The 25,503-nt window shown below is 63.0% G+C and overlaps 1 protein-coding gene and 2 non-coding genes across 5 annotated transcripts; all 3 read right to left on the reverse strand.

Annotated features, from left to right (window-relative positions):
• Positions 1-382: 382 nt before the first annotated feature.
• On the reverse strand, positions 383-24,464 carry CHD8 (chromodomain helicase DNA binding protein 8). Of its 3 annotated transcripts, none has more exons than XM_059730421.1 (39): positions 24,274-24,464; positions 17,835-18,722; positions 17,252-17,635; positions 16,638-17,005; positions 16,223-16,337; positions 15,714-15,908; positions 15,473-15,541; positions 15,222-15,277; positions 14,299-14,416; positions 14,071-14,154; positions 13,604-13,741; positions 13,323-13,444; positions 12,889-13,132; positions 12,518-12,694; positions 12,112-12,255; positions 11,591-11,846; positions 10,966-11,179; positions 10,657-10,852; positions 10,357-10,524; positions 9,984-10,163; positions 9,669-9,779; positions 9,245-9,456; positions 8,744-8,943; positions 8,464-8,605; positions 7,994-8,083; positions 7,787-7,890; positions 7,215-7,329; positions 6,832-6,907; positions 6,489-6,543; positions 6,062-6,266; positions 5,738-5,946; positions 4,759-5,277; positions 3,800-3,826; positions 3,346-3,491; positions 2,912-3,148; positions 2,445-2,660; positions 2,090-2,269; positions 1,665-1,787; positions 383-1,406 (listed from the first exon to the last, which is right to left on the reverse strand). In XM_059730421.1, the coding sequence occupies exons 2-39, from the start codon at positions 18,573-18,575 to the stop codon at positions 924-926; spliced, it is 7,419 nt and encodes a 2,472-aa protein (XP_059586404.1). In that variant the 5' UTR covers positions 18,576-18,722; positions 24,274-24,464; the 3' UTR covers positions 383-923. The 3 variants fall into 3 exon arrangements, with proteins under 3 accessions (XP_059586404.1, XP_059586403.1, XP_059586405.1); XM_059730420.1 differs by having other exon boundaries at positions 8,464-8,620; XM_059730422.1 differs by lacking the exon at positions 3,800-3,826 and having other exon boundaries at positions 8,464-8,620.
• On the reverse strand, positions 2,755-2,859 carry LOC132251948 (small nucleolar RNA U6-53/MBII-28). The gene has a single exon (XR_009463693.1). It is a non-coding gene; the product is annotated as a small nucleolar RNA U6-53/MBII-28 (small nucleolar RNA).
• Positions 6,989-7,088, reverse strand: LOC132251947 (small nucleolar RNA U6-53/MBII-28). The gene has a single exon (XR_009463692.1). It is a non-coding gene; the product is annotated as a small nucleolar RNA U6-53/MBII-28 (small nucleolar RNA).
• Positions 24,465-25,503: the final 1,039 nt, after the last annotated feature.

Genomic DNA, 25,503 nt, shown 5'->3' on the forward strand with positions numbered 1-25,503 from the left:
CCAAGGTTTTCGCGGGGTTTTCGCACTCGTCGCCTCAGGGCGCACGCGCCGGACCGGGCCCCTACCCCACGTGACGCGGCGAGCGCGCCGAGCTGCCTACGCATGCGCGTTTAGCCCCTCCTCACCACGTGACGCGTCCCCTTCCAGCCTCCCCCTCCTCCGCGCAGTTCGTGGCACTAGCTGCTTCTACGCATGCGCCACGCATAAAAAAAAAAGAAAACCCATAGGAGGGGGGGGGGAAAGAGGGTGACCCCATTGGGGATGCATGACCTTTGCTCCACTGCAGTGGCTCCATGCCCCCAGGAGCAGGGCAAGGGGGTTGGGGCAAGTGCCCCCCCAGGACAGAGTGGCTCACGGCAGGGGATGGGGCAATACTGCCAGCTGCATTTTAACTCATTTTATTAGAAAAGAAAAGAATCCAACTACGGGAAGCTCTAATGCGGCCCAGCCCCCCCGCCCCGGCCCCCCGCCCCCGCCGTATCACACAAGACATATTACATATTTATATAAATAGAGCCCGGGAGGGGGGGAAAGGACAGCACCGGGCCCCGCGCCGCTGGGGGTGGGCTGAGGGCCCCGGGGGGAGCGGGCGCGGGGCGAGCCCCTTGGCCCACGCACAGAGGAACAGAGACAGAGGGCGAGAAGGCGGCGGCGGCGGGCGGGCGGGGGCAGCAGCAGGGGGCGGTGGAGATGGGGAGAGGGGGGTGCCGGCGGCCGCTGCTCATGCTGGGGGCAGGCGGGGCAGGCACGGCCAGGGCTGGAGGGGCACGTGCAGCTCGGGCCCTCCTTTGCCTGCACCCGGGGCCGCCCGCGGGGGCTGCAGCACCGTGCACGTGGAGCCGGCCGCAGCGCCCATCAGGGCCTGGGCAGCCCAGGAGTCCCGCTATCCTGTCTGTCCGTCCATCCGGCCCTTGGTCCTCCGCTCAGTCACCCTCCTCGTTGGCCCCGTCGCTGGAGTCCGAGTTGGCCGGCATCATGGGGTCGTCCAGCAGGGAGAAGTCCCGCTCGGAGCTGGCGTAGCCCTGAGACAAGTCGTCCATCTCGTCTTCGTCCTCGTCGTCGTCCTCATCTGGCTGCAGGTGGCCCGGGTGCCCCAGGTGCAGCGGGGGGCCGGGAGCATAGCTACCGTGGCCCAGCCCAGGGTGCAGTAGGGTGGCGGAGGAGGAGGCTGCGGGTGCGGGGAAGGGCGCGTAGGGCAGCGCGGTGCCTGGGGCAGGGCCAGGCTGGAAGTGGCTGTGCAGGGCCAGGGGCCCCATAGCCCCCAGTTGGCCCTGTGCTGCACCCCCCATCAGCGAAACCATCTTGGAGAGGTCCACGCCTGCCCGGCGGCCCCGTGCTTTCTGACCCCCCGCTGCAGCCATGGGGCCTGGCAGGAGGCGGTGCAACATGGAGTCGGGCATGTAGCCCTGCAAGAAAGGAGGGAGGGAGGATGATGGTTAGTGCTAGGACCTTCCTGCCCCAGCCTCCCCTGAGTTCCTAGGGGACCCCCATCCCTGTCCCGAGCTGCAACAACCACGATGCCAGCAAGGCCTGGCCATACCTGTGAAAAGGAGGGAGCCCTTCCCTACTCCACAACTGCCCCTTTCAAGTCACCCCACTGCAGCTGAAACAGAGGTAGGGAGGGCAGGAGGGGGCTTAGGGGTAGGGTGCAGTTGGCCTCTCACCTTCTTGGTGCCTGGGGTGTCGGGCATGAGCCCCCGCTCCAGCCCGGGAAGGCAGCTAGCTTCGGCCATGCCTGGCTTCCGGCACCGGTGCCACTTGTACTGCTTGCGGCGGTCCTCCATGTACTAGGGGCAGAGAGCAGGATGGCGGGTCAGTGGCCTTGCTGTTCTGCTGCCCACAGAGCCCACAGTGCCAGGTGCTGCCCATGTAGAGCAAAACTGCCTCCTCCTGCCCCCATCCACACCCAGGAGAACACAGGTCCTTCCAAGTCTGAGATCTAAGCAGCTTGGACAGCCCGAGAGGCAGCACTCACCCGCCCCAGGCACACAGATGGGGCCGCATGCACAAGCAAAGTGGGGGCACAGTGAGGGTCTGGAGGAGTGGGGGACAGGGTGCCCCACACAGGCCAAATAAGCGCGACACTCACAGCCAGGAAGCGGGGGTCAATGGCGAAGTCAGGGTGCGCCTGCAGCCAGGCCTCGAGGTCAGCACGGCGTGGCGCTGCCTCCCCAACCAGCACCGTCCCGTCTGTCTTGCGAACCACTGGGATCCGCGCCTCCAGGTCGATGTCAGGGCCCCGCAGACTCTCCAGGCACTGTAGCTCCAGCTGGGGCCGAGGGCAAGGGGAAAGAGTCTCCATCAGGAGACAGGGACAGACACCGAATGACCAACTCTTGCCGCCCCTCGGGGCGCTGCAGACCAGTGGCAACAGGGACAGCCCCTGGCAGAGACGTCCCTGCCCCCAGAGCACTCTCCCAGCAGCAACAACCCTTTGCACTCACCTCCACCAACTTCTTGCTGCTCTTCTTGTGGCCTTGTAGATGCTGCGGTGGCCCCTGCCCATGCCCATGTCCATGTCCGTGGCCATGGCCCTGACTGTGGGTGTGTGCATGGGCATGGGCATGGGCATGAGGCTGGGGTGGGGGCTGATGCCGCTCACGCATGGCGCCATTGGGGACAAGCCTGTGCTTCTGGAAGGTCAGCTTGATCCCCTCCTCCTGCGGGCCAGGGGTGGGAGTCAGAGCAGGTTCAATAGGGAACAGAAGCCAAAGCTTGACCCCTACCCCCGCCAACTTCCTCCCATGCCACAGGGCGCCTCAGCTCTTCGCGAAAAGAGTTGAACTCACCCCCCCACGCCAGAGCCAAGCTGCGGGCCCAGCTGGGGGTCGGTATTAGCATGGCGAGTCATCATGGGCACCTCCCTACCCCCTGCCCCACACACGTGTGCACCCCCTGCTCCCCTACTAACATCCTTGATCTGCACTGTGAACTCCTTCTCCTCGGGGCTGTGCCGCAGCCGTGTGTAGGACATGGGTGCCTCGTCAGGGGGGCCGACACGGGGGGCAGGAGGGCCGTAGTCCCCAGGCAGCCGGGCCATGCCCTCTCCTGGTCCCCTGCAGACCTCTGGTCCACGTGGCCCAGAGGGCCACTTCCCGGTCAGCACAGCCTGGCAGATCAAGTCGATGCGGCTAAGGAGAGCCCGGTCCTGGGGGGGGAAGATGGGGATGGTTAATGTAGACATGGCAAATATGCCCCCACCAACAAACCAGATTTATGTGGCCCCAGTTAGAGTAAGTGGGGGTCACCAGTGGACCCACGGCAACTTCCCTGCCGCTGCAGGCAGACATCCAAGGGGATGCAACCTGAGAAAGGGTTCAGCCATGCCAGGACCCCTGACCTTACCTTGGGCCAGTCGTGGGCGCGGTTCCGCTCCTGCAGCAGCAGCTCTGGGGCACTGGGCTGGGGTGAGTCACCCTCGCGGGAGGTGGGCAAGGACAGCAGCGACTCCTCCTCCTCGTACAGCTTCCCTCCACAGGATGGCTCTGTGCCTGGCATGGGGACAGGGACAGGGACAGGGCAGGGGTGAGCAGAGGCAGCAGCCCCACCCTTAGCCCCAGGCAGCTCCCAGGACAGAGAAGGGCAACCTAGGGGGAACACAGAGGAGGGCAAAGCAGCAGCTCCCTCCCCCAATAAGCTATTGCTATTAAAGCTGGGGTTAGGGTGGGGGCACCCCCAGTCTAGCCCCTGCTCAGCGATGTGTTGCTCTTGTCAGAGCTACTCCAAAAGGCAGCAGGACATGGGGGCATGTCTAAAAGGACCCTTGCAGCTCCGACACCCCAGCCCAGCCCGTTCTTACCCCTCACGCATCTGTGATTCAGTTGGTCTGTAACAGGGGTGGCCGGGCACAAGAGGCACGGGCAGCCCACGTGCACGCATGGAGCAGGTGGGGGAAGGGGCAGGAACAAGAGCAGCAGATGGGGAAGGAAGCGGAAAGCAGAGCAGCAAATCAGGCCGGGAAAGGGGGCAGAGGGACACTTGAGGGAAGTGCAGAGCTTGGGGCACGTGCCTGTCAAATGCCTTCTAGGCCCACTGCCTGCCTTCAAACTAGCACAGCTAACCCTTTCTCCCAGAACGCCCGGACCTGCTGCAGGCAGAGCTGTCCCTAGAGGTGTGTGGGACCCAGGGCATATCAGCCTGTGCAGGGCCCGGGGGGGGGTTGTGGGGAGCAGTCGAAGCCAGCAGCACTCGGCGGCAGTGGCACCAACCGCAGGACCCCCCCAAAGTGCAGGGCCCAGGGTGGTCGCCTCCCCCCAGGGGAGACCCTGGCTGCAGGTAAAGCGGGGGGCCCAAGGGCACTGCCCACATCCTGCCCGTGCAAAGCTTAAACACGTGCTCGAGAGACCCTAGGCAGAGGCCGTGCTCCCTGCCACAGAAAGAGGTAAAATTTCCCACCTGCCCCAGTCCATGCCCATCTGAGCAGGGACACACACACACGCACGGACGGACTCCTTCCTGACCCCAATACAGCACTGAGCTGACCCCGAGTGGAGAAGCAAGACCCTCTAGGTAGCACCCTCTGGGTGCGAGCCTCACACCCCAGTGATGGTCCCCACCTTAGGCTGCAGCCAAGACCCAATGCTGCCGAGGAAGGCAAAAAACCCGATACCCGTAACAACAGGATGAGGGGAGGGAGATGGACTCTCCACGGGGCAGCCAGCAAAGCCCAGAAGCCTGGGGAACACCAGACACCGCCACTCTGCCCTGCGCAAGAAAGGCTCCCCCCAACCCCAGCACAGCCTGAATAGGGGCACTCACCCCGCTCATCCTCGCTGTCGTCGGAGCAGGATGAGGAGGAGCCGGACGAGGAGGGCGAGAGCTTGCCCAGGTCGAGCTCTGAATCCGAGTCGTCGGCCGAGTCTGGTTTGGGGGGCACAGAGGGCGGGAGCGGGGCAGGTGGCAGCGTGGCCGGTGGCTCTGGGGCGGGGGGCAGCGGGGCAAGGCCAACCCCAGGGGGCTGCGGCGTGCCAGCATGGCCATGCAGGTAGCTGAGGCGGGCGGCCAGGAAGGAGAAGTCTGGGTCCTGCATGATGGCGGCGTCGGCCTGGCCCAGGCCATGGCGTGCAGCCCCCCGCAGCAGCTCGCCATCGTGGCGGCCGCACTCCCACCAGGCGGGCAGGGCCAAGCCTGGGGGTGGGCACAGCGCCAAGCGCTCCTGCAGCAGCGGGTGGCACAGCACCTGCTCCCGCAGCCGGCGCAGGAGGTCCACGCGGTACAGGGTGCGCGACGCCCGCTCCTCTGAGATTGGTTCGATGAACAGCGTTGGGTCTGGGGACTCTGCGGGGCAGGCGTGTGGTGAGTGTAGGTCCCCACAGACTTGGTGCCCCTGCACCCCCCCCCCCCCCCCACCAATACGAGCACAGCCCTGCAACCCCATGGACCTGCCCCCGCCCCATGATTGTGCCCCCTAGATCTGCTCCCCATCAGAGCTTGGCCCTTGGGCCCCACAGACCTGCCCCGTGCCCCCCAACCCCTCTAATAAAGACCATGTTCTGGGGTACCTACCAGAAAATACGGTGTCACTAGTTCCCTCCCCACATGCCCCTGCTCCCTTGGGCAGGCCCCTGGGAAAGATGCTTCCAAGGGAGAAGAGGGACCCATGCCAACCACCATGAGCCCTGCGGCTTTCCCCTGCAAGGGACTCAGGTGAGGGGACCAACGTGGCCACCTGCCCAGCACTGGCAGCTGGGGCAGCAGAAGCAGGCCAGGCAGGCAACACCAACACATACACACTCACCGTCGCCAGCAGCGGGTGGCAGGCGGCAGACCTGGCGGCACATGGCCACGAAGCCGTGGTAGTACTTGGTGAGGCTCTCGTCTGTCTTACGGTCCAGCCGGGCCAGGGCACGGAAGCGGCCCCAGTGGAAGCGCAGCGTGTCAGGGTCGTACTCCACGCCGAAGCTCGACACCACCCGGTAGAAGTCCGACTGCTCCCGCCGCGTCCACCTGTTCAAGCAGGGGGGTGGGGGTAGTCAGAGGCTCATATTCCCACAGGCAGGCAGGTGCGTGGGCCCCGTTCTCCCCAGTGGTGCTCCCCTCCATGCCCATGCCCCAGACTCACCGCTGCTGCTTCTCGCGGCGCACCATCTCCTTGAGCTTGCAGGCAGCCTCGCAGCGCCGGCGCCGCCGATCACCCCTCTCAGCCGCCTCCATCTTCAGCTGCTCCTGCTTGTAGCTGCGCTGGTAGGCGGTGATCAGGCGCCGCAGGCGGGCGGTGAGCGCCGAGCCTGGTGGCCAAAACAAATGCCCTGGCTGGGCTGGCTGGCCTGGGGACAAGAGGCAAGAGTCAAAGCCTGGAGCAGGAGAACCGTTCCCAGGCTTGTTGCCCCTCAAGTCACCCTCCTGTGTCTGCTGCTGGGGAAGGCACCCCCTCTACACCCCACAGGGGACACTGCCTGCTTCAGCTCTCTCAGTGCAAACCCCTTCCAGGTAGATGCTCTCAAGCAGGTGCCCTCATGCCCGTGAATCCTTCCCTTCCCTCCTGTTACCTTCATCTCCATCCACTACGGAGATCTCCTCATCTAGCATCATCAGGGGGTCGCCCTGGGGAGGTGATGGGAGAGACATGAGAGAGAGAAAAATGCCACACAGCCCACTGCCCTCCACCCATGCTTCATGTGGACACGAGGGGTGACCCTCCATCCTTCCCCAGGGGGAATCCTATCCCATAGGGAGGGCCACAGGAACCACGGAGATACTGGGGGTCTCGTGGGCATGGGGTAAATGGCCCAGGGCTGCTGGAGGAGACACAGCCAGGGGAGGGTAAAGGGCATGGGGGCCCAGTAACTGGGTGTGTGTCGTGGGTGGGGGGGTACCCCAGGCTCTGCTCACTTCGTCGTCCTGTTCCTTGGTTGTCCCAGGCAGCGGCTTGTACTCAGGGTCCTCACAGTCCTTGTCAAAGTCAACCCTGCAGCCCAGGGCATGGGGGTGTAAGCTGGGCTGCCCCTTCCCTGCCACCCCGGCCCAGGTCCCCACCCAAGAGAAGTAGGCGCCTCAGACCTTGAGAGAAGACTTTTAACTCATGCCCCTAGAGCAGAGACACGTGCCTTGCCAGAGGTCGGTATTAGCATGGCGAGTCATCACAGGCAGCCGACAAGTGGCACACCCTATCCCAGGTAGATTTTCCCTTAGGGAGTACCCCCTCTCCCTTCGCCAGCGGCAGGGGTGGTCTATATTAGCAGTGTGAGCTCACGTGGGCATCTGCTGTCACTCACCCCTCAGCCACGTCCAGGCGCTGCTCAGCTGCGATGGCCTTCTCATCGGGGCGTCCGGCCTTCTCCAGGAAGCAGAGTGCGGGGTCAGCCCGCATAGTGTTGTATTTCTCGTAGCCTATGGGGTAAGGAGGGACGGGCATTAGGCCAAGCATGCAGGGGCTCAGCCTGACCCAGAATGACCCCCCACTTGCTATCCAACACAGTGTACCGAGGGTAGAATGGTGCTACGATTGGAGGCTCTCATCCTCCCTGCTCTCACACCCCTGGTCTGGTGGTGGCCAGTCCGTCACTCTACCGTCTGCCAGTACTGGCCACATCTCCCACACCCTGCCCTGCATTTCTAGCAATACGTGCACACAGCCCCTCTTGCCCCATGCTCACAACATGCATGCATGTGCGGTCCCCCCCACGGCAACTGATCCTCGCCACAGTCACGCACCAAGCCCCACTTGCCCCTTGTTCCTAGCAACAGCCACGCACACAGCCTCCCACCCCGTATTCCTTGCAACAACATATGCACATGCAGCCTCCCTGCCCCATGCTCCTGGTGACACATCTGCCCACGCCCGCACCATGCTTGAAAACACCGATGAGCAGGGACTTGTCGGCCTCGGCATCCCACCACGCGGTCGGCACTTCCAGCTGCTCCACGAGCGGGAACCAGATGTCGATCTCGCTGCGAGGAGGGCAGAGAGGATGCATGAGCACCAGCATGGACAGATGGGTGGCAAAAGAATGGAGACAGACAGGGCCAGGGTGGGAGGGGGGAGCTACATTACCTGGCGATGGCACCAGCCAGCACCTTGTTGGCCTGGTCTCCGATCACCTCCTGGCGCAGGTAGTAGAGCATCCGCACGCGCAGCAGCACCCTGTATGCAGAGAGGTGGAGACAGCACAGGGTTGGTCAGGCAAAGAAAAGCACAGAAATCACCTACTCGACCTGCACAGTTGGATCCCATCAACCTGGCCTCTGTTGGTGGCCAGTGGGATCAACACTCGGGCACAATCTTTTCCATCTTGCACTGGGGTCAAGTATAGGGAGCGGTGGGGCCCGGATAGGACCCAGGCATCTGGGGTTTCTCTAGTGCCCTGTGGAGGAGGTAGGGAGGCCTAGATGCCTGGATCCCTTAGCTGTTGTACTGGGAAGAAACCAGAGGAGAGGTGCCAAGAGATGGTGTACCCGGACGCCCAGGTCCCTTCCCTGGTGCCCTAGGGAAGGGGTGCATTGAGAGGGAGCCGGATCCCTTACTTGTTGCACTGGTGCTTGAGGTGCTTCTTGTAGCTCTCGTCCTGGAAGAGGGTGTCGGGGTTGTACTTCCGGATCCAGTCGGCCTTGTGGACATCGAACGTGCTCTGGGACTTCACCTTCTTTCCCTTACGCCCTCGCGGCACTGGAATCGACAGGCCTGTCAGGCGGACAGACAGACAGAGGGAAGAGGGAGGGAGGGAGGGAAGGAGGGAGGGAGGGAGGTGTCAGACGGGGCCTGCCGCTCCTGAAGGCGGGCAGGGTGGGCTGCGGGGGCCCTCACCAGAATGGTTCTGCAGCTCCTTGGCCTTGCCGTTCTCGCTGGGGCTGATGAGGTCCCAGATGAAGCCCTTGATGTTCTCATCGCCGCGGTAGTGCAGCAGGCAGTACACCAGGATGGCACGGCAGATCGTCTCCACATCCCGCTCCGACAGGCGCCGCTTGAACCGCCCGTGTGAAAGGATCTCCCGCCACCGGCCCCAGCTGCAGGGCACACACATGAAGGTCAGCACCCGTGTTGGAACCCATCCTGCCCACAGAGCCCACACCCCCCGACAGTCATACATACACACACCCACCCTGTCCCCAGGCCCGGCAACCCACCCCTCTCCCCCAGGAGGGAGAACCCTCAAAGCAGCGTGCAAAGGATGGGGGGGGCCTCCCTGCAGCTCCATGACCCGCCAAGGGCAGAGCAGGCCAATGGCAGCCTTAGCTCCAGACCTGGTCCTAACACCCGGACCAGCAACTTCCCCCTGCTCAGACCCCTGCCCGGTGTGGGGCTAACCCATAGACGAGGAGGTGCTTCTCGACACGGAAGCAGTCGGTGCGGCCATAGGTGTGGTGCGTGCTGTGGTGGTGCCGGTCATGGCGCCGGGAGCGGGGCCGCTCCTCATCCTCGCTCTCCAGGTCCGAGAACTCCACCAGGTCGTCGTCCTTCAGTGTGCTAAAGTGGCGTGTCTGCTTTCGTACGCGCGGCGTGTCAATCACCAAGTTGTTCTGAGGGCAGATGGTTGCACTGGGGCAGGGGCACAGTGCCCCTGTCTATCTGCCCACCCCACCTGCTGGCTCCAGCATTACTGGGGCAAACAGCCCCCAAGACCTGCACCTGTACTCCCCAGAGCCCCTGTCTGCCCCCACGGTGCCTCACAGCCCCACCTCCTCCTCCATCCCTGCCTGCCCGCCCCTCAACCCACTGCCCTGTCCCCAACCTTGCTGTTAAGCAGGTCCAGGTCCAGGTCGGCCTTCTTGGCCCACTTCTGCCAGAAGTTGGGGTCATCCAGGGCAATGTCAGTGCGGTTCTCCGAGGCCACGAAGCTTGCCTGGAAGAGCACCAGGTGTCAATCGGGGGGGGGGGGGGGGGGGGGGGGTGAGGCGGCGCTGGCCCAGGGCTGCCCCCCACCCCACTGCCACCTGCATGGGTTGTCTAATCGGGTCTCTTCCTGCCCTGGATTCTCACCACCATCTGCACCCCAAGCCTTCCCCGGGATACTGGGCACAGGTGGGAACCTTGAGGAGGGTGGTACCTTGGCGAAGGTGGAGCCCTTGCCCTCACTCTCGATGGTGATGGTGGTGGTACGCCGCAGCAGGATCTGGTCAATGTCCTCCTCGCAGAACTTGGAGCCCTCGTCATCCTCCTCCATGATGGCGGCGTAGGCCCCTTTGCGCAGCAGGTCCTCAATCTCCTTCTTGGAGAACTGCTGGATCTGACAGGGCATGGAGGGGTGGAGGGAGTAAGAGGGGGAGGAACCTCCCCCTACCCATCCATGCCAACCTCCTCTGACACTTGCTGCTTCCCCCCCTTCCTGCCTGGCCCAGCCCAGTCCAGCGCTGGCGAGGCACACAGCTGAGGCTGCCCCAAGCACACCACAAGGAAAGGAGCTCCCGCATCATCCCTACCCCAGTGATGTTGCCCTCGCGCCCGCTCATGGACTGCAGCACAGCCTTGTCGAGACCCAGCTTGAGGCTGGCTTTGTCGAACATCTCGCGCTCGTAGGAGTTGCGGGTGATGAGGCGGTACACCTTCACCGCCTTGCTCTGCCCGATGCGGTGGCAGCGTGCCTGTGCCTGGGAAGGTGGGAAAACGACACATGGGGCATCAAAACAAGCATGGGGGGGGGGGGGGGGGGAAAAGAGGCCTGCCTTGCCCTGCCCTGCTCCTCACCCATCTGGCCCAGCCCAGGGCAGGGTGCCCGTTACCTGCAGATCGTTCTGGGGGTTCCAGTCAGAGTCGAAGATGATGCAGGTGTCAGCAGCAGTGAGGTTGATGCCCAGCCCACCAGCCCGTGTGCACAGCAGGAACACGAAGCGGTCCGAGTCGGGCTTGCTGAAGCGGTCGATGGCCGCCTGCCGCAAGTTGCCCCGCACCCGCCCATCGATCCGCTCATACAGGTACCTGCAGGTGGATTGGCATTGGCATGAGGCCCCAGCAGCAGTGCCTGGGCTGTGGCCATGTCTTCCAGCTTCCCTGCCCCAGGGGGGCTCCCTGCCCCGAGTCCCTGCCCTCACCTCCTCTGGATGAGGTAGTCTTCCAGGATGTCAAGGCAGCGCACCATTTGGGAGAAGATGAGCACCTTGTGGCCACCAGCCTTGAGCTTGGGCAGCAGCTTGTCAATGAGCACCAGCTTGCCGGCTGAGCGCACCATGGCCTGCAGGTGGAAGTCGGGAGGCACGTGGTGGTGGCAGGAGTCCCGGAACTCTGCCAGGATCTTCTCCTCTGCGCCTGCGGGAGAGGGGGCAGCAGTTGTAGCATGGCTCACCCGTGCCATGCCCGGAAGAATGGCACAGCACTCCCTAGTGCCCAGCAGGGACTTCAGCTCAGTCACTCCCTCCCATTACACTCCCTCCCTCCATCACAGGGTTAGGGGTGGCCCAGACTGCAAAGGGCAGAGCTCCAGACTGAGTTCCTGTCCCACACCCTCGCCCGAGGGCTCCCACAGCATCCCTGACTGGGAGTTCCAGCTCCCGAGTACATGCCAGCTGATCTGGGCAGCAGAACAGAACCATGGGCCCATCTCCATTGGGCAGCACTAACAATTGCGACATGGCCCCAAAAGGAGCAGCCCGTGACCTGTCCCACTGTCAGGAGGGGTAGGCATATCTATTCAGCCTCTCCCCCATGCCCTGAGCGCACCGTTGATGAGGTAGGGGTGGTTGCAGCACTTGCGCAGCTCCATCATGGTGTTGAGCAAGTTGGGCATGTTGGTGTGCCCTGCCCCCTTGGACAGGAAAGAGAAGTTCTTTTCCAAGATGGCACGGTAATACTTCTTCTGGATGTTTGTCAGCTCCACCTCGATGATAGTCTCTTGCTTGGGTGCCAGATTTTTCTCCACATCCTCCTTCAGCCGCCGCAGCATCATAGGCTTCAGAATGGCCTGCAGCTTCTGCACCTGTGGGCAGGGCAGGGTGCAGAGCGTGGGGCGGGGAGCTACAGGGAGCTCAAGAGTTGTGGGGCATGGGGAACAGGACAAGGTGCCCAGGCTGGGTCAGGGGTCTCCTGGTAGGGGCTGTGTTGGGAGGTCTCTTGGGTAGGAAGCCATGAAGAGCAGGGTGGGGAAGGAATGAGAGGCCATAGGCCAAGAGGGTGCAAGCAGGCTGCAGGAGTGCCATGGGCTGAGCTGGGAGGGAGGGGCTGCAACCCTCCACCTTCCTCACCTGCTCCTCGGTCTTGAGGTCACCAAAGTCCTTGAGGAATTCTGCCTCGGAGGGGAACTGCGAGGGCTCCAGGAAGTGCAACAGGCTGAACAGCTCCTCCACCGTGTTCTGCAGGGGTGTGCCCGTCAGCAGCACCTTGTGTTCCTGCCCAGGGTAGGAGGCAGAGAGCATGTCAGGTGAGCGGGTGGACCCCACTGATCCCTCACAAAGAAGCCAGGTCCCACCCTCCACACAGCCCCCCTGAGGACAGGGCCCAAGCCCCACAAACCCCCTCCCAAGACTGCTTCCCCCAGACACAGGCAGCCCCCAGTGGTGACCAGGTGCCAACAATGCCCTTGGTCCCACCTTCACACCCATATAGGTGCATGTGGGGGGCAGAGGGTGCACTTCATGCCCTGCCTCTCACCAGGTCCATGTGCTTGAGGCTGTCGAGCAGCTTGCAGTTGCGGTTTTTGAGGCGGTGGGCCTCGTCGATGATGACACAGCGCCACTCGATTTCCCGCAGCTCAGGGCAGTCTGACAGGATCATCTCAAAGGTCGTGATCAGCGCGTCAAACTTGTACGCGCCAGGGATCAGACGGCCCTGGGGGTGGACGGGGCAGTTAAACAGGGACTGTACTGCTGGGGTGGGAGGGGAGGTGTCAGCCCTTGGCCTGCCCCAAAGAGACCCCAGGTCTCCCCCCACACCCACAGTGATGCCCAGAACACAGGGGTCTGCATACCCATCCCTAGCAGCACCCTAGAGCCCTGACGGTATACATCCACCCATCTCCATACCCGGGAGTCCTTGCAGTACATCTCATACTGCTGGATCATCTGGCGGGATGCCAGGCTGCCATGGTAGACGATGCTGTTCATCTCAGTCCAGGTGTTGAACTCCCGCTCCCAGTTGGTGATGGTGGAGAGGGGTGCAATGACCAGGAAGGGGCCGCGGATGCCCACATTGTAGACCTCCTGCAGGAAGGCAATTGACTGGATCGTCTTGCCCAGGCCCATCTCATCTGCCAGGATGCAGTTCTGCCTGTGTGGGTGAGGGGAGGGGGGCACGGGGTTAGTAACCCCCCAGGCCAACTTCACACACGCGCACACACAGTCACACACACGTGTACCCTTCCTCTTCGCTCTGCCCAGAGCCATTCCTGGGGTTAGAGCTGCCCTATCCCCAGAGACCCCGCAGATGGGGCAGCAGACTGAAAGCTGCCCTCACTCACCTGTTGTACCAGTTGAAAAGCAGCCAGTTGACACCCTCCAGCTGGTACTCGCGGAGCTGGTTGTGATTCTTGTACTCATGCGAGAGCTCCAGCTTCTTCCAGGAGCCAGCCTGGGGCCGGGCCTGAGCAGGGGCAGGCCAATGGAGGCATTGTAAGCGTTGGTGCTACCAGGGAAGCCCCACGGTGACCCTTCTCAGCATCCCGCCCCCAGCACACTCCTCTCCATTGTGGAGGGACTGTGGGCACCAGGAGACAGGGCTCAGGGGGCTGAGGCCACTCACCACCCGCTTGAGCTCAGGGTGCCGGGCCTGGATGCGCTTGAACTCGCAGACCTTGCCCTCGTCCACATCCTCCTTGAGCTCCCAAGTGCTGTCCTCATAGGGCAGTGAGCACCACTTCACTAGGTAGTAGATCACCGGCTGGTGGGGAGGAGACAAACATGGATGCACCCTCACGTGGAGGGTTCCTGACCCTGCACTGGGCCCTCACCCAATGGTGCCCTCCTCGCTGCCCTACGGCAGCTTGGCCAATTCCCAAACCCAAGGGCTTTGGGCTGGGATCCCTGTGGAGCCAGGTCACTCCCCAGCTATGCCCCAGACTTGAGGACACCCCAGGAAAAACCTTGGCAGCATCTGCAGTGTCGTGGCCTCTGCCTCCTGCCATCCCGACCAGCGGGACTTGCCCCCAGCTCTCCTTCTCCACAGAGGCAGCCTCTGCCCCTCCCTGCCTCACGCCAGGCCCAGCCCACCTCTCCGTTGTCTTTGTCGATGCTGTGGGACTCATCCAAGATCCGGTCAACCTCCACGTAGTCAGGATTAAAGGGCTCCTCATCCTTGAGGGTGGAGGAGAGGGGGCATAAGGGGCAAGGAGAGGCTCTGGGTCAGGCAGATGGAGCCCAGATCTGCCCCTACTGCAAGTAAGAAGGAGCAAGTACCATCCCACCCCAGAGGCCTACAGCCCCCACCCCTATCAGTACCTCATGGAAGAAGTGCCGCATCTGGGTCATCTTGGTCTTGAAGCGCTTGAGCTTCTGGTGGATGCGCTTGTCCTTCTCCAGCTGGTCAATGGTGGCCCATTCGCAGTGCAGGTATGAGCTAGGAGGGGTTGGGGGAAGGTTAGAGACCCAGGGAGATACTCACTGCACCCTATCTTCCTCCCTCCACCTGGGCAGCAGTGGTGGCCCGTTCACAGGACAACACCTGCTCCCTCCCACCAGAGAGGGAGATCTCAGGAGGGGCCAGGAACTAGCATTTCCCAGTGAGATTCTGGGGTGAAGCTTCAAGAAACTCCAACTCAACCAAGACCAGGCACTTCTTCCAAGCAGGTTTGGGAGCAGGAGCGCTAGCTAACAGTTAACATCCCCAGCAAAACCAGGCATTGCTAATGAGCCTGGCGGCTAAGGGGAGAAAGGCTACCAAAGGCTCCTTTATATAGGGGAGGCTGGGAAGAGAAAAAGGTCCCCAGGCAAGGCCTCAAGTGGTGTCTGGAGAGCAGGGATGAAGTGGCTGTAGGCCAGGGACACTGTTGTAGTGTGGGGCTGCCAACAGGAGCGCAAAGAGGCAGGGCTCCTTGGGGCATAGGGCTTGCTGGAGGAGGACGGTTGGGGGTTTCAAGCAAGGAAGCAGGTGATGGCTGCTGGTCCCTGCTGTCATCAGGAAGCCTGAGCATCTACTCCTCCTACCACACCCTGGGCCCCGCATCAACGAAACATAAGCCTTGTGGTAGGGTTGGAGCAGAGACACCATTACCCCTGAAACATGACTGCTCCTGGTGAGAACAGGCACATTCCTGCCAAGGGCTGCAGTTCTTGGCCAAGGCCCCTCTACTCCCCTCCCCTGCACTCAATGACATCCATAGGGGACACTGGTTCCCAAGCCAGAGGGGGAAAGGGACACCTACTAATTCTTGTACTTGACGAAGAACTCTTCCGTTTCTGTGAACTGTCCTGAAGGCAGCTGCAGGGAGGAGGCAGTGTTAGCGCAGCAGCAGGCCCAGACCCTCCCAGAAGCCCGAAGCCTGTACACCCCACCCCTCCAACCTGTTCACCACCCATGTCAGACCAGATCTAGTGCCCAGCCCTGTGTTTCCTGTTCCCTCCACCCCAAGCTTGACAGCCCCTGGCTTCCCCTACCCTACCCCACCCCACTCACCTCCTTCTTTGCCACCCGCATGGCCAGGACCTTGTCAACGATGGCAGCATCTTCCTCACTAGGGTTCTCCTGGGGAGGGAGCACAGGACTGGGAGTAAGACATGGCAGGGCCTGTCTCCCACGCCATGCAGGGGCCGATCCCCTCCTGGACTCTTTGTGCCTCCTTCACACTCTGGCCCAGTGCTTCCCCCCACCCCTGGCACACCTTGAGGACAGGGCTGCACCCTCAACCCCAGCTCACCACAAAGAACTGCATGGAGGGCAGGGTCTCGCCCTCGGGCTCAGGCTCCGGAGCAGGAGGCTGGGGCATGGGGGGCTGCTCAGGCCGCACTGGCCCCGTCACATCCAGCTCCTCGTCTTCCTCATCGTCTGTGATCTTGATGTCCAGGTCCTCTGTGTACTTCTTCCGCTTCACCTGCCGGTTCGAGCGTCGTTTCTGGGAGGGGCAGGACGGAGGCACAGGGGGCAGGGGTGAGAAGCTGAAGAGTAGAGGCAGGCTTCACCGGACAGGGGCAGTGCATGCCAGGGCCGCAGGCACAGAGACCCCCCCAACACACACAAGGGTTGAGGTCACACTAAGGGGCAGGGAGCAAAGACCCCCTGCCCCCCAGGCCAGGGGTGTAGCAGAACCACAGGGATGTAGAGCTGCTTCTCTCCCTGAGGCATGAACCACAGCACTGTGGCAGCTGGCAGAGCAAGGAGTCCCTTGCCCTCAAGGTCACCCTCCTCCAAGCCCAGCCTGGCTCCCACCTGGACACTGGTCTCCTCCTCCTCACGGGGGGACTGTGCTGGCATCACCTCGGCATCCGAGTTGTCAGAGGAAGCATTGCGCTTGCGCTTTTTTCCCACCACTGGCGTGATGGTGCTAAGGGGTAGGAAGGGACACAGACGAGCAGCGTGAGGGTGGGGAAGCCTCACTCACCCCTCCTGCATGCCCTGGGCATAGGGCAGAGAGTTGACACAGACATGCCCAGAGAGCACCCAACCCAGTCCCTTTGGCTATTACAAGCCTTTCCCTCCAACCCCCACTGCTACCAGTGCGCCAGCCCCTGTGGGGCCACCCCCAACCCAGAGGGCCCCCTCCCTATGAGCCACACCCAGTCTGGGGCCCAAGGACAAGGCCCCAGGTTGGGAAGCTCCCATCCCTTGGGCCAGGGCTGTTCACCTGGGCTTGCTGCGGCCCTTGCTCTTGCCAGAGCCCTTGCCCTTGCGGGGCCGCTCCTCCTTGGGGCCGCCACGATCGGATGCGCCCTTACGGCGCCGCTTGCGCTCGCCCTCCTCCTCGGGTCGCACGCTGGGCAGCTCGTCCTCGTTGAGCACGCGGGGGATGTTCTGCTCGCCCCGCGCCCGCGCCCGGGCAATGGCTTCGGCTACAATGCGGTTCGCCTTCTCCTGCTTCTTCTGGTGCTCCAGTTTGCGGCTCTCCTCCGCCGCGCCCCCCCGCGTCCCAGGGCCTGACAGTGCTGCCACCTCACTGCTACTCAGCACCTTCACCACGGACAGCCCCGATGAGCCGCCCTGAGAGGACCCAGCCTGCGGCAGAGCGGGACAGAGGTTGCAGCATGGACAGAACCCCTGGCCCCGTGGTCCCGGCCCCTACACCTGTCATGCCCCATCCAGCACCCCTAGCACCCACACCCACCCAGCATCCCCAGGCCCCTGCCCCACCAGCAGCCCTGCCCTACCAGCAGCACCCCAACCCCAAGCACCCACTTCCACCCCTTCTGCCCCAGAAGCATCACAGGTAGGGCTCCCCAGAGCCCCAGCCGGTATATTTACCTGGGGCTGCAGCACAACCTTCAGGGGCACCGTGAGTCGCTGCCCTGTGCTCCCAACCACCTGGGCCTGCTGCACGGAGGACACAGCCACGGGAGGCTGCGGCGGCTGCCCCGTGGTGCTTGTGGCAGGGCTCTGCTGTAGCAGCTGGATCTTCTGGGGGGCCCCAGGCTGCCCGCCCCCCTGAGGCTGCTGCACCTGCAGCTGGATGGTCACCACCTTGGCAGGCTGGCCTGGTGCTCCCTTGGCCTGGCTGAGCGCAGCTAGCTGGTTGCCCTGCAGCACGATCTTCCCCGGCAGGCTGCCCAGCACCACGTGACGCTGGCCAGGGGGGCCGCTCCCACCTTGCGGCTGCTGCAGCACCAGGGTAATGCGTTTTGATTCACCCTGTGGAAAAAAGAGACCAGGGGGTTGGGGGTGTTGAGTAGGTGTGCAGAGACAGAACATGCAGCGGGGTCAGTCAGGCATGTCTGCCTCAGGGAACCCCCACGGCTACCACCCCACAGCCCACGTACATCCACTTGCCCCAGCTTGGGGTATCAGAGTCAGTTCAACCAGCCTTCCCCAACCCCCTCAAAGCTCTCACCTGGGCTGGGGCAGAGGTCAGGGTGACGGCAGGCTTGAGGGGCGCTCCACTGGTGCCCCCCGCCGGGCTTTTGACAGGCTGAAGCACTAGTTGTTTGACAGGCCGACCAGGCTGGACCAGGCGGTGTACAGTGGCAGGGCTGCCTGTGGTCCCGGATGGGGACACTTTGGTGGCCAGCACGGTATTGCCAGAAACGATGGAGACGCCAGGGCGCAGTGGGGTGCCCGTCAACACCTTGGCGAAGGTCACCTTGCCCCCATTGGCTGCACCCAGTGGCTGGGCCTGGATCTGAGCCACGTGAGCCCCCGTCACTGAGCCCCCCGCTGGTGCCTTCAGGATGACAATCTTGGGTGCGGGTGCTGTGGACATGGCTGGAGTGAGCTGCGAGGCTGAGGCCGCCTGCCCCTCAGGAGTGGATGCTGCGGTGGTGCTGGACACCCCCATAAAGGGGTTCCCTTGGCTCAGGACATCCTGCTCAGGGGGGAGCTCAGGCTGAGACAAGTCAGGGGGGGCAGGACCTGGGGCAGCATCTGGCGGTGCCTCGGGTGGCAGAGGCAGAGCTTCAGGAGCAGCAGGCTCTGATGGGGGTGGCTGCACTGGCTGGGCTGGATCCAGCTCCCCTGGCAGCCCCAGGGCTTCCTCGATGGGGTCAGGCTGGGTCTGGCTGAAGCCCTCATCTGTCAGGGAGTCCAGGCCGAAGAGGTTGGGGTCATCAAACAGGTCCATGATAGGGTCGGCCATGGCTGCGGCGTGGCAGCGAAGAAGGGGATCTGGGTGGGGGAGAGGGGCCCCCTCCCCAACAAGCGTCACAACCGGGAGCTCAGAGGTCAGTGTTTGGGGGGCCCCGGCCTCATGGAGACGGACGGGTGAGCAGGAGTCTGTGTCCGGCTGCAGGCGGGATGAGGAAGAGAGAATTAGGAGGGATCATACCCTCAGCATCCCACAATCCTCAGGGCCCTGAGAGACGCAACCCCTGTCCTAATCCACAGCCCCCCCCACATCCCAGTCCTCCAGGGGGCAAACCCCTAGCATCCCACACCCTCAGGGCCCTATTAGACCCCCTCTAACACCCTTTCCACCCAGACCAATCCTCCCATATTCTATGGAGCACCCCAAAGTGCCCTACTCCCAGCAAAAGCACAGACCCCTGCTGCACCCCCCAGAAAGGGGATGCCCTCCAGCCCCTTCATGCACTGCTTCCAGCAATGGGCACAGGAAGGATCCCTCCCTACACACCCCAGGGGGGACCAGCCCCCCACTTTCCATGGGAACTCATCTGAGCCCGGAAGATTGCTCCCCCCACCCCCAGACCCTCAAGGCTTGAGCAGCCAGGACCATACACTCTGGGGAGCTGAAGAGCTTTGGTCCCACTGTGGGGTACTGCCAATGCTGTAGAGGGGGGACAGGTCTGGCCCAGCCCGGCATGCGTGGGGGGTGGTAGAAATGATACACAGAGAAAACAGATCCTCCCACAGCCCTGTCACAGCCCCCTGCCCAGAGACCCACACAGCACACCCCCACTGTGCATGGTAAGCCCCCACCAGGACCAATGCATGGCTTCCACCCCGCACCAGTGCCCTCCCCAGCCCCAGCCCAGCGGGCACCTCCCCGAGCCAGCAGGAGGCGTGGCCCAGCCCAGCACACCACAGCCTGGTCTCCGCCCACCGGGCCCGGAGCCACGGTCTCAGCCCACAGTGGCACCCCCCCCACCCCCAGCCTGCACAGCTGGTCAGGCTCTGCCACAGGAACCGCCCCCCCAAACCAGCAGACCAAGCCGAAGCTGCCACCCTGCCAGAGACAGATGCACACATCCAGCATGGCTGCAGAGAGACCTCTGCCTCCACCACTCCTCCCGGGCCCCCCTGGTTTCATTCCACTCACAAGGGGCTATTGTCAGCCCATGCATGTAGCTGCCCCTTCTCCATCCCAGCCTGGGTGCGGGGACAGAGTGGGGGCCGGCTTGGAGTGGGGGGTTTTGCATTGAGCTGATCGCCCTGGGGGTCCCTGGATGTGCCTGGATCCCAGCCCCCCTCCCATGACACAGTGCAGCAGCCTCAGTGCCAGCATGCCTCCTGCCACCCAGCCCATGGGCATAGACAGCACCCCCCCTACATGGCTGCTCCAAACCCCGCAGGGTGCCACATATGGCCAAGGACACCACCCCTAACCACCTGTGCCAGGGTCCTGCCAGCCCCCATTACTGCCACCTCCCCCAGACAACACTGCTCCCCCTTCTGCTGCATTGCCAGGGCACACCTTAGTTCACAGCTCCAGACAGCAAGCCCACTCCTACTTAGCCCAGCCACAGCTGAAGCCTTGGGCCCAGATGGGGGCCAGTCCGAGCCCCAGACAGTCGTCAACCCCGCTAGGCTCAGGACGCAGGAGTCCTGCCAGGCGCTCCCCTCCCTGCATGCCCAGTCTGCCTGGCAAGCACCAGTGCAGCCGCCCCCAACCCGTGGAGAGTCAGCACAAATGCAGGAACCTTGCTTCCTATGGCGCCAGCTGGCCCCAGCTCTCTCCCTCAGCCACTACGCCATCCCAGCCTGCCTGCGAGGGGCCCAGCTCCCACCCCTCCCCAGCTGTCAAGCCGGAGCGCCTGGGTCACTCTGACTGCCAGAGCTTCCGCCCTGGCTACTTCAAAGGCCCACTGAACTGAGCCTGCAAAAAAGCATCTCATCACTCCTGTCCATGGCATGTGGCTGCCCAGAGATGGATGGATGGGGTGCATGGTACCTGTTCCCTGGGGCCATGGAAGGAGACAGTCAGAGTCCCCATTCCCCCCTCCAACAGGGACCTGTCTTGGAGGAGCTCAGCAGGATGCTGCTGGCAGCCTCTGTGTGCCCAGTTCACACGACAGAAAAGCAGAGAAGAGCCAGCAATGGGCAAGAACCCCTCCGCACAGACCCAGGAGAGTTCAGGGAGCCAATCCCACCGGGCAAGGACTGCAGCACAGCTGGACTGGCTGGCATGTCAGGGGTCTGACCCCTAGGGAGAAATGATCCACCAAGGAGGAAATCCTAGGGAGGCAGAGACTGCCAAGCAAGGGGTGGGGGGGGGGTCCCTGACTCGGTGCCTCAAGAAGCCAGGACTAGCCCCTCCACCCAACATTGGGTGCAGGACCCCTCTTTACCAATCACAGCAGCAGAGCCCCACTGTGACCAAAGTGAGGCCACCATGGTGCATCCCACTGCCAGCCCCCTAGCAGCCCTGTCGGGCCCCAGCAGCGCCCCTCTGTCCTGGCCCCCAAATCCTACCAGCAACCCCTCCAAGACACCCTAAGCTCTTTGTTTCTAGCCCCTAAGTCCCCCACCGGACTAAAAGTGGGACAGAGGATGGGGTGCCTGGCTCAGGGGTGCTGGCAACAGGGACCTTTCCTGGGTGGCACCCGTTTTAATCCAGCCCCTGGGCAGGGGGAACAGGCTGGTTGGGGGGAGGCCTCTTGGAGGCCTGTGTCACCAGAGGCCACCCAGCAGGTGCCTCCCCCAGCCCCCACGGGACACAGTAATGAGTGTCCCAGCCCCTCTCCCTTACAGGAGTCCCCCACTCTGTCCCCTCTCTTGTAAACTCCTTCCCCACTAAAAGCACTTGTTGGGGGCACACGGGACCCAGGGGCTCCAACCCATCACCTGAAAGAGTTTTCCCGATGGGGAAGGGGGGAGATGGAGAGAGTGAGGCTTTAAGCAGGTGAGACGGCAGGAAGATAAATTATCGAAGCCAAATGGGCACAGAGATGGGCTGGGAAACAGGCAGGAGCAGCACCTCAGCCCTCCCCGCACATCTGTCTGTCTGTCCGTCCACCCCCAAGTCACCCCCTGCCCTTCCTGCACCAGACCCCAGTAAGGCGGCAGCATTTTGCTCAGACTGTCCCAGGTAAGAGCACCTGTGGAGTCCCCCCTTCCCTAGTCTGCAGTCACACAGGTCTGTGCCCTCCTGGGGCAGCAAAGAATTACCACCCCCACCAATCCTTCTCTGCCTCTGTCACCCAAGGGCAGGGAGATGTGGGTACACCCTCCCTGACCCCATCCCATTCCCTCTGCATGCAGTGTGCATACGTTCCCCCCACACCCTCTTCTAGGGCACCGTACATAAGCCCCCTGTGGCAACACATCTGGGACTTAGATGCCCCCCACTGCAGCGTGGTGGTCTTTGAATCTCCCCTCGCCAGGGCAAAGCAACCGCTCTTTCCCATGGTGCAGCGTGGACCCCTAGCATGGAGAGCATTTCTCCCCTCCTCTCCCTCCCACATACCCACTCCTTGGTCCCTCTCCTACTGTCTGGCAGAGGCACCCCACCACCTCTTCATCAGGGGGACAGAACCAGGACTCCAATGCCTTGCCCTGGGCAGCATGGACACGTGTATGTAGCAATGCAGACCCCTGCCCAAGGGCAGGATGGAGGCCTCCACTCCCCCCCGCCCCCCAGGGGGATACAGCTGAAATACAGATGGGTCCCTCCTGAGTGCTAGGAGGGTACACCCCCCAAACCCCAGGGCAGGCTCCCTGTGCCCCCCTCCCCAAAGCAATGCGGACGTGTCCCCCACAACCCCAGGGCAAGTTCCCTGCTGCCCCACCAATGCAATGTAGATGCACCACCCAATCCCAGGATAAGCCTCCCGCCCCCCAGCGTAATGTCGACGCACCTTCACACCCCACGGGAAGTTCTCAGGCCCCCTGCCCCAATCTGGAGCCGCGGAGATACTTCCACATTGCATTGGGAAGTTCCCTGCTCCCCACTCCTCAGTGCAATGTGGATGCCCCATCTCCAATCCCAGAACAGCTCCCTGTCCCCCACCATGATCCCCCTTCCCACTGCAATCTGGATGCATCCCGCTTCCCACTCCTGCACCCCTGCCCAATGCAACGTGAACACATCCCCACCCCAACCCTGGGGCAAGTTCCCTGCCCCCCCCTCCCCCCAAAGCAATGTGGATGCACCCCCCCATCACCTCAGAACAAGCTCCCTTTCCCCCCCCCCCACCTCCCTCCCCAATACAATGTGGATGTGCCCCCAACCCCAGGGCAAGTTCCCTGCTGCCCCCACCAATGCAATGTGGATGCACCTCCTGTGTCCCATTGACAAGCCTCCAGTCCCCACCCTCTAGTGTAATGTGGATGCACCCTCCCAGCTCATCTCCTTCCCCAACCTAAGGTGGAGACATCTCTCCAGCCCTAGAGTAAGTTCTGTGTCCCCCACTCCCTCATTGCAATGTGGATGGCCTGCATCCAACCCCAGGACAGCTCCCTGCCTCCCCCCTACAATCCCCCTTCCCATTGCAACATGGATGCACCCCCCACTCCCCAGTGCAATGTGAACATCCCCCCAACCCTCAGGCAAGTTCCCTGCCACTGCCCACCTAATGCAATGTGGATGCACCCACACTCACCCTAGGGCAGCTCCCTACCCGTCTCCCTAGTACAATCTCTCCTACACCAAGGCAAAGACTCTGCACCTGCTCCCCAATGCAATATGGATCTCCCCCCCCAGCACCTAAAGCAATGTGGATGTATTCCCGCCTGCATCACCCCAGGACGAGCTCCCTGTCCCTCTGACCCCCTTCCCCAATGCAATGTGGATGGGTCCTGCTCAACCCCAGAACAAGTTCCCTGCTCCCCTCTGCAACTCAATGTGGATGCACCTCCCCTACCCCTGGGCAGGGTCCCTGCACCCCCCTGCCTAATGCAATATGGATCCCTGCCCCCACTTAATACAATGTGGATGCATCCCCCGCATCACCCCAGAACAAGCTCCCTGTCCTCCAATCCCCTTCCCCAATGCAATGTGGAGCCCCCACCCTTTCAAACCAGTGTGGATGCATCTCCCCCATCACAAGTTCCCTGCGCCCTGACCCCTGTCCCCAGTGCAATGTGGATGCACCTCTCCCAACCCCAGGACAAGTTTCCTGCCGCCCCCACCAATGCAATGTGCATGCACGTCCCCTACCCCAGGACAAGGTCCCTGCAACCCTCTTTCCCAATGCAATGTGGACCCCCCCCTAATACAATGTGGATGCAGCCACCCTGGCCCCAGGGTTCCTCCTTGCCCCCTCCCAAAACCCAGGGCCAGTCCTCTCCTTCTTCCTCCTCAATGCAGCCTGGATGCAGCCCCTTAAACCTAGCCCCCCCCCGCGCAACCCCGTGCAGTGTGCACACCCCCCCGCCGCCCCCGGTGCAATGTGGCCGGGCACCCCGCCCCCCCCCCCGCTCCGCCCCTCCCCTCCCCTCCCCTCCCCCGCGCGCTGGGGAGCCCATCCCCGCCCCCCCGGGACGGTGCAACATGGACGCGCCCCCCATTATTCCCTATGGGGGGGTTGGACCATCCCTCCCCCCGCGGGGGGGTGGGGGGGGGGACTACGCTTGGTTTGGGCTGCTTCCTACAAAAGGCCCTTCCCATCCCATAATACCCCCCTGCAAGGAGGAGGGGGGGGGGCGCGGGGTCTTACCTGGGGGGATCTCCCCCGTGGCTGCCTTTGGCCTCACCCTTAAAGGAGCTGCCCCCTCTCCGCTCCCCCCTCCCCTCTCCCAGGGAGAGAGAGAACAAGGCAGCTGAGCATGGAGGGTGCAACCTAACCCTGCAGCCCCTCCAAGCCCCGCCCACTCCGCCCGGCCAGCGCTACGGAGCCGGCGGCGCGTGTGGGCGGGACCGAACCAGCAGGTTAGACTGAGAGCCTTCCAGGAAGTCTCCGCAGAGGGGGGAGGAAGGGGCCTTGCCCTGGTGGGGCTGCCCGTGGCGGTGCCTCAGCGGAAAGCCGCCACTCCGGACTCCGTTTGTTTCCCTTCCCTCCTTGCAGAAGGGGTTTGATCCCCTCTTTCGTCTGGGACCCGTGCAGGGGGGCGCATTTTTCCTATTACCCCTCCTTCCAGTCAGGCAGCAGCATGGACACCCGTGGAGGGAGGCCATCTTGGATTGGCATAGATGCCCTCTTTTGGGGGGGAAAGGGGGTTTAACCCCTTAGGGGACACAGTGCTGCCCCTTCTGGGCTCCTCCCTCCCAGTGCCCCCCCTGTGCCCCCTCCAGAGTGCAGCACCCAGCAGACAGATGCATGGCCAGTGCTGGGCATGCAAAACTCATGAGTCACTGCACCCCCGCCTTCCAAAACTAGCACCAGTTTGGGGTTGGGACACATGCGGTTGGGATCTAAACTGCAGGGAGAGCCCCTAGGAGGAAAAGGAAGGGGGTTCGGACAGTGGCGATGGCGCTGAGTTGGAAAGGGCACGGAGTTGGCTTCAAAACCACTGGGCTCGGGTTCAAAAGACGCTTGTAGGGTGGAGCGAACATCCCGAGAGCATGGGGGTCAGGAGCGAGACCTGCCGGCAGCCCTCGGATGCGGACAAAGGGCACCCTTCGGCCTGGTTTCATGTCTCTCTGCGTTGGTTTTGGGGCGAGCCTGCTCGACCTCCGCTGCTGCAGGGAGACGGCCTTGGAAGACCGGCGATGAAGGGACCCGAGACCCGAGTGCGACGGAGAGACCCGAGTGCGATCCATGCTCCTGCGTCTCCCAGAGGCTGGCTGTCCTCCCTGGAACCCGTGCGGGGAAGCCATGGCACGCTGCCACAGCTTGCCCAAAGTCATCTGGTAGCTGCTGGCAGGGACCCGTCTCTCCTCCCCGATGGGGTTCGTGCCGGGCCTTTCAGGAAAGCATCTGGGGTCACAGGACCGTCAGGGTCTGCCC

This window comes from Alligator mississippiensis, chromosome 7 (assembly GCF_030867095.1).
Source record: "Alligator mississippiensis isolate rAllMis1 chromosome 7, rAllMis1, whole genome shotgun sequence".
NCBI lineage: Eukaryota > Metazoa > Chordata > Crocodylia > Alligatoridae > Alligator > Alligator mississippiensis.